General features: G+C 33.9%; 1 protein-coding gene across 3 annotated transcripts in view; it reads right to left on the reverse strand.

Moving 5' to 3' along the window:
* Positions 1–14,061, reverse strand: part of LOC124354690 (DNA-binding protein Ewg-like) — a 73,656-nt gene that overhangs the window by 19,214 nt on the left and 40,381 nt on the right. For all 3 annotated transcript variants that reach the window (XM_046805330.1, XM_046805328.1, XM_046805327.1), the window contains exon 9: positions 4,223–4,363. In XM_046805330.1, coding sequence (XP_046661286.1) covers positions 4,223–4,363 — 141 coding nt within the window. The remainder of the gene's footprint in view (positions 1–4,222; positions 4,364–14,061) is intronic.

Consider the following 14,061-nt stretch of genomic DNA (forward strand, 5'->3'; position numbering starts at 1 on the left):
GGCACTGAGGTAATTGGGTAAGATAAAATCTTAGATATATCTACATTATAATCTATCGATATACCCAGCATACGCCCAAAGAGATCTCTTTGGATTTTAACTTCTTGAATTTTACCACCTACTCTCACATTCTTCTTTTGACCATAATCCTTAGAAAGTTATCAATAGATACTTTTTTAATAGCCTTCTCAAATCGACCAATGTCAAATTGACATTCAGCGATAAATGTTTTACAATGAAACTCTCCATTTGACTCAATATTCAAAAGAAATTTCTCGACAGGTGGTGACGCAGCTTTTCCCGAAGAAATATTAATTAATTGATCTTTCGGCATATCTTGGCTGAAAGGATTTATAAATCGCTCGAATGTGGCTATAAAGGTTTGCAGTTGTTTGGTGTTCTTCCGCATGCTATGAAGACTTAAATCTGCGGAAACATCTTGATGAGTTTGTAGTCCTAGTACGTGATACAGTTCACTTATTATTGTTGATCGTACATCGTGGTTCCGAGCCCATCTTTGCCGTGCAGAAATGGAATTTGTGAAATGTATAACACCAGTCAGCCTTCTGGCAGCGTCGGCATTTATGGTTTGTTCCAAAACTAAGTCAATAGGCTGTCTTGAAAATGCCTTGTTGGTTCTTTTAATACCGAAGAAACCTTGTTGAAATCCTTCATATAAATAAGGATGTGTTTCTGAGACTTTTATTAAATTATCATTGTATTTAACCATCCAGCGAGCATAATTTTGTTGATTGCAGATGAAAAAAGATTGGTAATTTTCGGCAACATAGCTTTAAAAAGCTCGAAATCTCCAGAACGAATACTTCGTGAAAAGTTGAGGTAATGATGTTCAAGATTTATATATATCATATAAAATTGGAATGTTTTCCCAAGCTCACCAATTAAACTTTGTTGCTTATAAATTGCATAATCATTCATTAGTTCTTGTAAATCTTCATTTTCAATGTTAAATGATGATAATTCACAGCTTTGCATTCGTTTAATTTCCTCAATCATGTCGTTAGTCACACTTTTATTGTTATTCAGAAGAAAAGATTTAAAATGAAGAATTTCCAGTCCTAATGCAACCAAAGGATGTAATCTTTTGCAGCGATTAAGATGTTTCCCATCCAAAAATCCATTCACTGAACCACTCGCCAATAAATTACTCTCAACCATCACATTGCTTAATCCACAGTCACTAATAACTTTACCAACGGCTTTGAAATAAGCCATCATTATGTGGAACGGTCCTAAATGGATAAACAAATTATCAAATTGAGGTTTTTCTGTGGCTTGTATTTAAAAAGCAACTTTTGCTATCGCTAAATCGTATGTTACCTGCATATTAGGTTGCTGTAAATCTTCAGCTATCCGTTTACTTTGATTCATAGTTTCTAAAATTATAGATGTACTTGTTGGCGACGCGTTTATTGGAGTCAAATAAGAAATTACTTGTTGCGGACTATGATAATCATAAATCCGATTATTGAAACCAACCCACATTGGTACATCCGGTAATTCTAGAGCGTGACTAATCATCCACATATTGTGAACATTTGCATATTTTTGAGAATCAACAGATTCAATGGTTTCTATATCTTCAACCTCTGCTTGCAACGCATCCGTCATTTTCGGTTTTTTAGGATATGGAATGTCGTCAATACTTATTTCTTCAAAAGATCTCCTTCTCCACTTTCTTTTCATTGACGAATTGTTTTCATTACTTGGAGTCGTACCTTCGCAAATATTGGATTCTTCAGTTGTGTCTAAGTTAACATTCTGATAAATAATCCCTACCGTATCGTGGAGCGTATCCTTTCCATTTGTAGTTTCCATAAAACGGTCGAAATTATCATAGGCTACACCGGTAAAAAGATTAGGGTCTTTTTGGATTTTTTCCGGAAATAAAGTAGACTTTTCAATCGAAGTATACGTAGTTTCAGTTTCAAGTTCTTCAACACCTTGGTAACTAATGCAGTGTCCATATCTATTAATAATATCAATAACTTTCCTACTGCTCGTTAAACTTTTCAAAGCCATACCCAACATGATGTGCTTAGACGTTTTAACCTGGCCATTATGGATCCCAAATATTATGTCTTGACAGTAAGAATGCGCTTGGCGAGAACATTTGATGCTGGTTTTCCGCTTGAGATTACATCCACCGAGAAGAGTGAAATAAAAATCCAATAAAGGTTGCAGTATAGATACTTCTCCTGCGATTAAATGCTGTGCTGTAATATTTTTAGAGGGTAGCTTTTTTTGTCTATTCCCAGAATAACTTTTCTCAAAATTAATGCAGTTTTTTGTAAAATATTCTCTGTCTGTAAGCTTTCAAGTATTGTCTCGTCTATACTTTGCAAATATTTCGGAGCCATTACTTTTTTGTTATGAATAGTAAAAAATTATACAGTTTTGGAATGAATTTTCAAAATTTTTTCTTCAAGGTGGTGTGCTGTGAAAGCTACATTCATGTCAAGTGAATTTTCTTGCAAGAGCTTTTCTAAGGAATCCATATATAGCTCATGTAAATGTGTTAATAGAAAACAGCACCCTTTTTTGATTACGTCTTCGTTGATTACGTTGCTAATGTCATCAAATACTGCTTTATGAAATTCCCGGTGGAAATGCCATGGATTTTTACTAGATGATTTTTTTTTCAGTACTATATAATTGTTAAATGCTACTCGACAATCTGCATGGTAGTATATTTCTGGAGCAGAATAATTTTTGAGTTTTTTAAATAATTCCTCCAAATCCTCAATAGAAAGTAAAACAGTAGACGTAAATTTTTTTTGTTTCAGCAGCATGAAGTGGAAGCATTTTCGACCTGACTTTTTTCTTTTTTTTTGTACAAAATATACAAACATCTGTAGAGTCATTTATGCTAGCATCACTTCTGATTGAAATATTATCTTCTTTAGTTGCATGATGTTCGTGACTAATGTTTGCTTCATTAAGAGTCAGGCCTTCTTGACCACTAGTGCCTGGTACTGCCTCCGAATCGGGTATCAAAGCTGGTTGTGTAGTTATTACAGGTTCCAAAAGTGTAACTGGAGAGTTGAGTTGTTCTGTCGAGGTAGAAGGTTGAACAATAACTACACTTTAGTCGATTGGTTTTTAGAACTGATTGGTTCGGATTTAAAATATAGCTTATTAAGGCCGGTAATGTTTTGTAGTATGCATGGTGATATCCTCCATCCGTATATTCTTTCGGCAAAATAACATTAGAATATTTGAGGTTATGTTTTTTTTCGAGGTTTCAAAACACTGTGACACTTTTTTAATGTTTCTTCGGAAAATAGATTTATTTTTCCGTCACTCTTGTCACATACAAAGCAACGTAATTGAGCTCCTTCTACTTCCATGATAGTACTTTTTCACAAATGCACCACTATTTTAAAAACAATAAATTTCTTAAATAATAATACACTTATTATACGCATAACCGTTCACACTACAATGTATTCAAACAAACGTTCGGAGTATAAGACAGCTGATGCGCAGTAAAAGTCGCCGTAGACATTACGTACTATCTCACTCGCACCCGCTTGTATGTATATCTCTCGTGCTCGCGCCTAGAGTAACTTTTGAGGTGTCTGGCTGCATGAAGGAACCATAGAAAGTGTCTGGGAACTGAGAAAACATCTTTTTATAGTTCCCCTAATAACATATATAAATTTCAGGTTTTATAATATGACGAAAGTACTATTTTTATTAATCGTACTTTAGGGGTGTCTGGCAGGGGGTTGGAACTATACTAAGTGTCCGGCATCGCACATGCAGCTTTCTATCGTTGTTTAATGTTGAAATGTATAAAAACTGAGCTTTACACTATTACGAATTTAAACTGTGATTTCACTCACCTTTACTACCTGTTACCTGCCGAAGCCACCGCGAACCAGGCTCCATACTCGAGGTACGTTTATACCTGTATAGTACTCGTATACTGACAAGTTGTCAGCTTTTATGAAATAACGAATGTCTGGGCGTCGCAGGCTCTTGCTCTATTATGTAACACTCTATTGTAAACAGTTGTTCTGTTGTTTTTTTTATAATTACTTTTGATACTGGCGTTTTGACTTGCACAGGAAGCCTTGGAGTTATATTGTGCGAATAAATTATTCTTATTCTTCTTATGATATTTTAGTTATTGTTTTACTAAAATAAAGATAACACTCAAATACTGTAATAGTTTAATATAGCAGTTGTTACTGACTGTGGCAACCCCCTGGACATGAGCTGTGGTGCCATCGGGCAGTGTGATGATAGGGTTGCTGGGATCCACTTGGATGATACTGAGGGTGCCATCGGGGTTGCTGATGGTCTGGAGCATCGTTGGGGTATACTGAGCAGCCACCTGAGCAACACAAATTTTAAACAAATTTTAGATATGTTCATATTAAATAAAGAATATAATATGGGTATTTTAAGGTTGTTAGGTTTATAACTAAAAAGAATTCAAGTAATTATAAAATGTTTAATGATGCATAATCTATTTTATACTAACCAATTATAATTATAATTCCACAATCCAATATATCAGAACACACACTTTTTTCACAATTCTGACCATAAATAAAAACTTGAAAATGATATGCAACAACTCAACTATGCTACTTAGGCAATATATAGATGTGTAAGCTATTCTAATATATTCCAATAAAGAAGATCGATATAAAGCTGGTATCCCTACCACATCAGGTTCAAAGGGCTTTCTGCACTTTCCACTTAATCGCCACATTGTGTATGTTATGTTTTTAAACAATGTTTACTACGGTATGTGCTGTGAATGGTAAACTATCAACTTACTTCATGAATTTTCATTTTTTATTATAATCCTAGTTAAATTTAAAAGAGGTTTTTTAATTTGTTCAAGAGATTACAGAACTTTCCAGCTACACCTGGATAAGGATTATAAATATAACGAATTTGGGATTATGTAGTATAGTGGACGATACGTAGTAGTAAGTCCAGCTTATCTGACAGAGAGAGTTGCTATGGCTACCTGTAGTGGCTCTCTGAATTCAGACAATTATGAGACACATCAAATGCTAACTATAATATATATTAACACAGAACTGACCACACATTGTAGTAATACAAGGATCCAGGTAACAGTAAAACAAGGTCAGTCACTCTCGGCACAACTGTGGCAGGTAGTTTCAACTCTCTGTTTAGTGGTTATTCTGCACTATTTGTTACAGTATTGTTTAATTATTATTAATCCCACTGACTGTGAAGCTTGGGAACACTGTAATAAATAACAATAATATATAATGAAAGCTATTGACAAACCTTATTAACCCGCTATCCTTTATAAAGACCTTGGTAACAACTTTGCTGAATATTTAATGAGATAAATCTCACTGTGCACATCTCATCTGATGTTCAAGGTTGGGATTAGGGATTATTCAAGGATTTAGTCAATTATTGAAGAAAAGACTATTCTCTAGTGGTGTCATGCTGTTTCACAATATATTCAGCCTTACACTGCAGCAAGGTGGAAATTATTTGAGAGATTACAGAATTAAAACATGTTATAACTTTTAACAGATTGGCCACATGGATAGTAGACCAAGTTCTTTGATAAAAGTGGGGCTACAGATGTAGATGTTTTGAAGATAACTGGCCCAGACCACAAGCACCACACAAAGACCAGTATCCTAAATTTGTAAATACTACACATTGTAGAGCCATTTATTGAAGTAGATAAAAGTTTATAGCTTGTTTATGATGCCCATTGTTGCGTGGTTGTTGTAGGTAAGATTTTAAATTGAAATCTTAGCACCAAGTTGGTAAAAACTATTTGTCATGAATTTAAATTTAATATTTCATACTCCCAGTTGCTAACTTCAAGAAGTTCATATAAAATTGCAAAATGAAAGTCCAAAGTAAAATTTAACTTCTATCACATATGAGTAAGCTTTCCAGTATCAATTTACATTTAAAGTTTCAAGACACCACAAATAATTTATTGCACCTTGCGTCCCACTGCAGAGCTATTTCTCAACTGATTCATAGTACTCCTCTCCTTCACCTACAGCAATTATCTAATATTAAGCAATAGAGTAGGAACAGCTGACATGCATCCCACTGCAGAGCTATTTCTCAACTGATTCATAGTACTCCTCTCCTTCACCTACAGCAATTATCTAATATTAAGCAATAGAGTAGGAACAGCTGACATGCTTCCCACTGCAGAGCTATTTCTCAACAGAATCATAGTACTCCTCTCCTTCACCTACAGCAATTATCTAATATTAAGCAATAGAGTAGGAACAGCTGACATGCGTCCCACTGCAGAGCTATTTCTCAACAGAATCATAGTACTCCTCTCCTTCACCTACAGCAATTATCTAATATTAAGCAATAGCGTAGGAACAGCTGACATGCATCCCACTGCAGAGCTATTTCTCAACTGACTCATAGTACTCCTCTCCTTCACCTACAGCAATTATCTAATATTAAGCAATAGAGTAGGAACAGCTGACATGCGTCCCACTGCAGAGCTATTTCTCAACTGACTCATAGTACTCCTCTCCTTCACCTACAGCAATTATCTAATATTAAGCAATAGAGTAGGAACAGCTGATATGCGTCCCACTGCAGAGCTATTTCTCAACTGACTCATAGTACTCCTCTCCTTCACCTACAGCAATTATCTAATATTAAGCAATAGAGTAGGAACAGCTGACATGCGTCCCACTGCACAGCTATTTCTCAACTGACTCATAGTACCACTCTTTTTCATTTACAGCGATTATCTAATATTAAGCAATAGAGTATGAACAGCTGACATGCGTCCCACTGCACAGCTATTTCTCAACTGACTCATTTTTTTGTCCTAGTCCTATAAGGACCTTTGCCCTACTTCCCGAGTGACAGGATATTTTGGATGGGTAAGGTTAGGAGTAGGGGCCGCCTCCTGTCGAGATTCATGAGGAAAAGTTTAAGCCACTAATCTCAAGTCATGTCCTCTCGGAAGCCTATAGGGGTAACCTGACGTCAGATATATATATATCCTATTGCATATTAGAGCTAATCCCCTCCTCTCTAGAACGAAAAGGTTAGGGACTAACTGGAATGTATATGAACTATAGTAAGGATGTGCTTAAAATGTTGTACAATAATGAATTACTCTATGCATTTTTATAGAGATTATTTATTTTAATATTACTATATTAAATAAATAGGAGGAGTGTGGGGGAGACCCACAAGTGAATAGCAGGAAGTATTATGCTTGTGCTTTTTAGCTTAAAAATTGTGGTTTAATAATAGCTTTATGTGTTGAATTTTGTGCCAGTGTGTAAAGTAAGTTTCGCTCTTCAATAATCAGGTGACAAATTTAAAACACTTCCAAAATTAAAAGGAAGAAGTTAAATTATTATATCTTTTTAATTGTGCATTGACATGAGAATACATTTATTGTTATCAAAGATTGTAGATCATAAGATAAGATAGACAGTAGCTGGACAGAGTTTGCAGTTTGACTCCACCCTTTATCAAGGATATAGATGATGAGATGAGATAATCAGTAGCTGGACTGAGTCAAAGTTTCTGGACTGGTAACAATTAATTTTCTTATCACAGTCACCATTGTTGATAGTAGCTCCTCACTCCGTAAAGACAACAGTCTCTGACTTCTGGTGGGCAAGGGTTCAAATCCCACCTTGGACATTTACTTTTTGCATCAGAGTTGAATAAATATGTCTGTATAAATTCATTTGTTTTTAATTGTTTTATTGTACATATTATTCTTTTGTCAATTTAGGACATTTTACTATTACAACAGCAAGTGAATTTAATTTTAACTTAAATTCTATTAGGTCAAAGACTTATAATTTTTATTTGTGTTATCCCTACGCGCAACTATTTTCAATGCTTTTTTTAATAGTATAATTTCTTATGGTATTATTCTTTGGGGAAACTGCAGTGATGTACAGAGAATCTTAATTCTACAAAAGAAAGCTTTAAGAATTTTAACAAACTCTCCTCATAGGGCACATTGCAAACCTCTTTTTGTTCAAGAAGGTATTCTTACTGTGATAAATCTGTATATATTTGTTTGTTTATGTAATGTTAAGAATAACTTGCAGGACTATTACACGAGGAATGAATTTCATCATTACCATACTAGATTTAATGCACTGTTAGATTTATCATATGTTAGGTTAGCAAAAACTCAAGCATCACATAGTTATAAGCATCAAATTTTTTAATAGATTACCTTCTAGTGCCCGATCTGTGCCTATAAGTAGATTTAAAAGAGTGTTATATGCCTGGTTAAAAGAAAACCCATTTTATCATGTACAAGAATTTTTTAATATGCCTGACATTGATGTTATTTTTTAAGTCTATATGTTATGTGTCTTTTAAAGTTTTATTGCTACATGTTGTGTTTTTAAAGTAGTCTAGTCATTGTAGTTTATACGAAAAGATTTTAATCATAACTTAGGCTGTGACGATGTCTATTGCACTGTTTCTTGTGTTAAATGACAAATAAATTTTCTGATTTCTGATTTCAATACTGGAAATAATCTACCTTTCTGATAATGTGCATAACTAAATAGTAAAACAAAATTGATACAAATGGAGAACACAAAATTTAACCTTGGAACTGGCGGTCATATTTCTCTCAGTGACGGAGTGTTTTTAGTACTTCATACATTGCCTTATATTTATTTTATTATTACATGTTTACTTTAAAGTACCTATGTCATATTATATATTTTTTTATTCAGCATTTTTCACATAATATAATTATAACAACAAAAAATATCCTTACTCTACCTCTTCATGAAAAAGAAAATTGTTTATAAAAAAGAAATGTTTGTTCAAAGTTTTTGATTTGTAAAATTGTTGTTGTTAGTGATATGCAAAATCCAAAATATACAAAAGAAAAAGCATTTAATTCTGATTAAAAATAAAACAACACATAGTTTATAAGGTATTTATTTCTACATGTGGTAAACGATAAAAAAATCATACACTGACATTCGAAAGTACTTCTTACCAACAAAAGTAAGAATTTCAAAGCTCACTTGGATTTGTACAATCTTGTAACTATTAGTTCATATTAATTTTCTATTTTTTATTATATTATATTTTTTAAATTATGTTCTGATTGAATGTCTAAATCAGAATCCTCATCGTTGCTTATTTCATGTTCAACTAGTCATGTCGAATGTCACTTGAACGATCGCGGAAATTACGATTCATTACGTAAACACGCACAAAAAACTTACTACTATTGTGTCATATACAACGAACTCAAACAAACAATAAACCAGACAGAACACCATGCAGCTGACGAAATAACAATAGACGAATGAACCAGTTGACTCATCGCTGCGCATGCAACTAGCGCGGTACGCGGAAGAATGTAAACAAACAGTTCAGAGATTATAAAACGTATGGACGTGCAACGAAACGATACAATTATTTATTAGTGTATTATTTACATAAATTGAACCTTCCTCTTTCGATTGATGTTCTTCTAGTCAAGTCAAATGTCACTTGAACGATCGCGGAAATTACGGTCCATTACGTAAACACGCACAAAAAACCTACTATTATCGCGTCATATACACAGCCATCATTACAACGAACTCAAACAAACAATAAACCAGACAGAACACCATGCAGCTGACGAAATAACAATAGCAGAATGAACCAGTTGACTCATCGCTGCGCGCGCAACTAGCGCGATACGCGGAAGAATGTAACCAAAAAGTTCAGAGATTATAAAACGTATGGACGTGTAACGAAACGATAAAATTATTTATTAGTGTATTATTTACATAAATTGAACCTTCCTCTTTCGATTGGTATCAATACCGATACTCTTTGATCGTGTTTTAAGTACGTAATATTGAGAAATAAAAGACATGTTAAAACGCCCGATATCGGGCGCTGCCATCTAGGATGCGACTAAAACGCCCGATATCGGGCGTTTGCCAGTTCCAGGGTTAAAAAAAGGAGATTTAGTTATTGCAAAAATTAGAGGGCACTCGGCCTGGCCAGCAATAGTTGAAAGTGTTGAACCTAAAGGGAAATCACATGTTTTTAATGTGATTTTTTACTATACCAAGGAGAAAGGCGTTTGTAGGCCAAGTGAGTTGACTCCATATGAAGAAAACAAAACAACATTTCTTCAAATGAATAAAAAAGCTAAAAATGATAACCTTTCTAATGCCATTAAAGAAATAGAAGATGCCTGTCAGATAAAAAAACATAGAAAAAAATCACAAAATTTAAGCAAGAATATCACCATGTCACCTGTAAATAGTTCAAATCATACACCCTACCCATCTACATCCACACCCTTAAATAATGAAAAAAACTGTGGATAGTCACAATATCACTAAAGATGCGGCAGTGAACACAACTATTGACTTGGATTTAAATTTTCGGTTGAATGCCATAACAGATAGGTGTATTCAATTGGATCTAAGCACAAGGCAAGATAATAATCCCTCTGAAGTGCCAGAATTAAACAAGGATCAAACAAAAGAAAGTAATAACCCGGATTTCCAAACACAAATAATTTTAAAAGAGCTTAAATCAGCAAAAAATGAAATAGATAACTTAAAAGTTGTTATCGATTTGCTTAGGGTGGACAATGAAAAACTGACTGCAGAACTTAATGAAGCAAGGAGTGGAGTGAAGCAAAAGAAACAAATATTGGTCAAAAACAGATGTTCTCGTATCAATGAAAGTAATCAGTTTGTGATTATGGCAGATAGCCATGGCAAAAATATTAGTAGTCTTGTCCAACAAAGAACTCTCAGAAGTGTTTTATCATACGTTAGACCTGGAGCAAAGTTTAGCCAAGTCACTGATGAAGTTACAAACTTAAGAAAAAACTTAACAAAGGATGATTATCTTTTAATCATGGCAGGGTCTAATGATGTGGAGACTTCAGGGATCAATCGTCTAACACAAAATGTGCAGGAACTAATAAAAAATACAACTGACACTAATCTTATCATAGCTACTCTGCCAATGAGACACGATCGACCGACCCTGGACTTGAAAATTTCTAAATTAAATACAGAACTGGAAAAGCTAATATTAGAATCTCCTCTAAAGCCTCAGATTTTACCCCTTCATCTTCTTCCTCACCATTTGTTCACAAATCATGGATTACATTTGAATAAAAGGGGCAAAGATAAAGTAGCTGAAATGATTGCTAAATTACTTCTGCAAGCTTGTAAACCCAACATATCTGAGGTGAAAGAGTTACCTACAAAGATGAACTGTGAAAACCCCAAAATAACTATAAAAGTAGGAAAGATTCAGGCCGAGATGGACATCTGTAGCATTTGCTCATGCGATCTCAAGCGATTTCCATCATTATCGACACATGTCGGCTGGCGTGGCTGTCGTATTTAGGAATAAATTTGGGAGACCTCAGCCAAAGGATTGTGTTTGGGAAGAATTGGCTTGTCAAGAAATAGATGATGGAGCTGTGGTATACAGTCTCGTGACCAAGTCTAGTTACTGTGGTAAGCCTGAACTGATAGACTACGGTGCTGCATTCAACCAATTGACGCAAGACTTTACAACCAGGGGTCTAAAAACCCTCATTTGTTCGCCTATGGGATGTGTGAGGGACCTTATCTTGCCCGAACAATTTGCCACTAACATTGTTAATTTTCAAAACGCCACAGGCGCATCTGTCTGCATTGTGTCCTGTGATCAACCAACAGCGAGAAGGTCACTCAGATGCGGACTCTCCCACCCTGAGTTCTTACAAAAACTGAAGGAAGCAATCAATAACTGCCAAAACAACACTCCAAGATCACAAGTAGAGTATCCAGAGCCTCAACCAGAAGGCCCAGAACAATTTTTTCCAAATGTACAACCGGTTGAGCCATCTTTAAACTTTCAAAAAATTTATTGCACAAAACCCAAATAATTAATAAACTCAAAAATATAAAACTTTTCCATCAAAATATTCAACATTTACAGTCACGCAGAGAGCAATTAGAAGTTATCTTGACAGAATTAAATCCAGACATAATAGTTTTAACCGAACATAATATGAATAACATTGAGCTCGAACGATTTAATCTTCTAAATTATTTCCAAACTACAAATTATACACGCAGCACTACAACAGGAGGCGGCGTAGTTATCTTGGCCAAAGAGAGTTTAAAGATGAAACAACTGGTTTCCACAAAAATAGATGTACTGTGTCAAGATAAGTTGTTTGAATGCTGTAGTGCTAGATTTGAAACAGACAAGCTTAGCTTTTTATTGGTAGGAATATACAAAACCCCACAATTCGAAAATTCAGAGTTTTTAATTCGCCTGAATAACTTGTTTGAATTTTTAATATCTAAAGGAAAGTATGTCATCATCATGGGTGATTTCAATATTGACATCCTTAAAAATACAAATGAATCAAAAGAGCTAAAGAATATTCTTTTAAGAAATGGAATGAAGTATTTAATTGACTTCCCAACTAGAGTCACTGCCACGTCTAAGACATGTATTGATAATATAATAACTAATATAAGTATGGATCAGTTAAAAGTTGAAGGAGTGGTAACTGCACTATCAGATCACGATGGACAAATAATAGAACTAATGAATTTTCAAAACAATACAAATAATCAAAATTTAAAATTTTGGACACGAAATTTCTCTCTAGATAACATGAATTTATTTAAATCACTTTTGGAAAAAGAAAATTGGCTAACCCTTTTTGAATCATCTATTGAAAATAAATACAACACTTTTCACAACATTTTTCAATATTATTTTAATTTATCTTTCCCGAAAATTCTAAAAAAATCCAACAAAAACAAAAAAACATGGATTTCAGAAGAACTAAAGGAAGAGAAAAATAATCTCATCCATCTAAACAAATTAGTTAGAAACTCAGGCTTAGAGATGTTTAAGAGAGATCTTAAGAATAAAAATCAACAATATAAACGAAATGAATAATTTAATAATTTCTGTTTGTAATTTAATGAATGCAAAGCGAAGTTTTTATGATGAAAAGATTAAAAACTCTGAAAACATAGGTAAAACCTCATGGAAAATCATAAATAAAGAAACAAAGAAAACTTCATCCAAGGTAGCAGAGAAAAGTTATGTTTTAAAGTCTGATAAGGGGACTGTTTCAGACCCTAGCCAAGTGGCAAATAGTTTTAATAATTATTTTGTTAATATTATTGAAAACCTGTTAAGTAGTATGCCCCCAACTCATGATGAAGATATAACTCCTACCGAAATTCCCGAATTTAGGTGTCCCCCATCAGATGAAAAAGAGGGAAATGATATCTTGAACTCTCTAAAAAACAAGTGGTCTAGTGGGTACGATGAGGTCCCCATTAAAATCATTAAATTTGCAAAGGACCCCTTAATAAAATCCTTAGTACATTTAATAAATGCCTCTTTCATCTCAGGGATTTTTCCTACTCAACTCAAAATTTCAAAAGTGATACCAATCTTTAAAAAAGGTGAGGAAACTGAAATTCAAAATTATCGGCCGATATCCATTTTACCATCAATTTCTAAAATTTTTGAAAAAGCAATGTATTTAAGACTAGTGACACATTTAGAAAAATATGATCTTTTTGACTTTGAACAACATGGATTCCGAAAAAACAAATCTACCATTACTGCTTTAATTTGCTTTATAGAATCAATTATCGAATCAATGGATAGGAAAAATAAAGTAGCTGGAATCTTCATGGACTTGTCAAAAGCTTTTGACAGTATTTCCCACATTAAAATGATACAAAAATTGAACAAATTAGGAATAAAAAATTATTATTTAAAGTGGTTTGAATCCTATTTAACAAACAGACAACAATTTGTAGAAATAGCCAAAGTAAACAACAACCAAATTTTGAAATATAAATCTAAACCAGAAATAACTAAGTATGGGGTACCCCAAGGGTCAATTTTAGGCCCATTGCTATTTATCTGCTACATAAAATACATGCCTAGGTGTCTTAGTCAAATTGACCAAACAAAAAACCAACTCTGCATTTACGCAGATGATTCCAATCTTATTATCTCTACAAAGACAGATACAGA

This window comes from Homalodisca vitripennis, chromosome 2 (assembly GCF_021130785.1).
Source record: "Homalodisca vitripennis isolate AUS2020 chromosome 2, UT_GWSS_2.1, whole genome shotgun sequence".
Lineage (NCBI taxonomy): Eukaryota > Metazoa > Arthropoda > Insecta > Hemiptera > Cicadellidae > Homalodisca > Homalodisca vitripennis.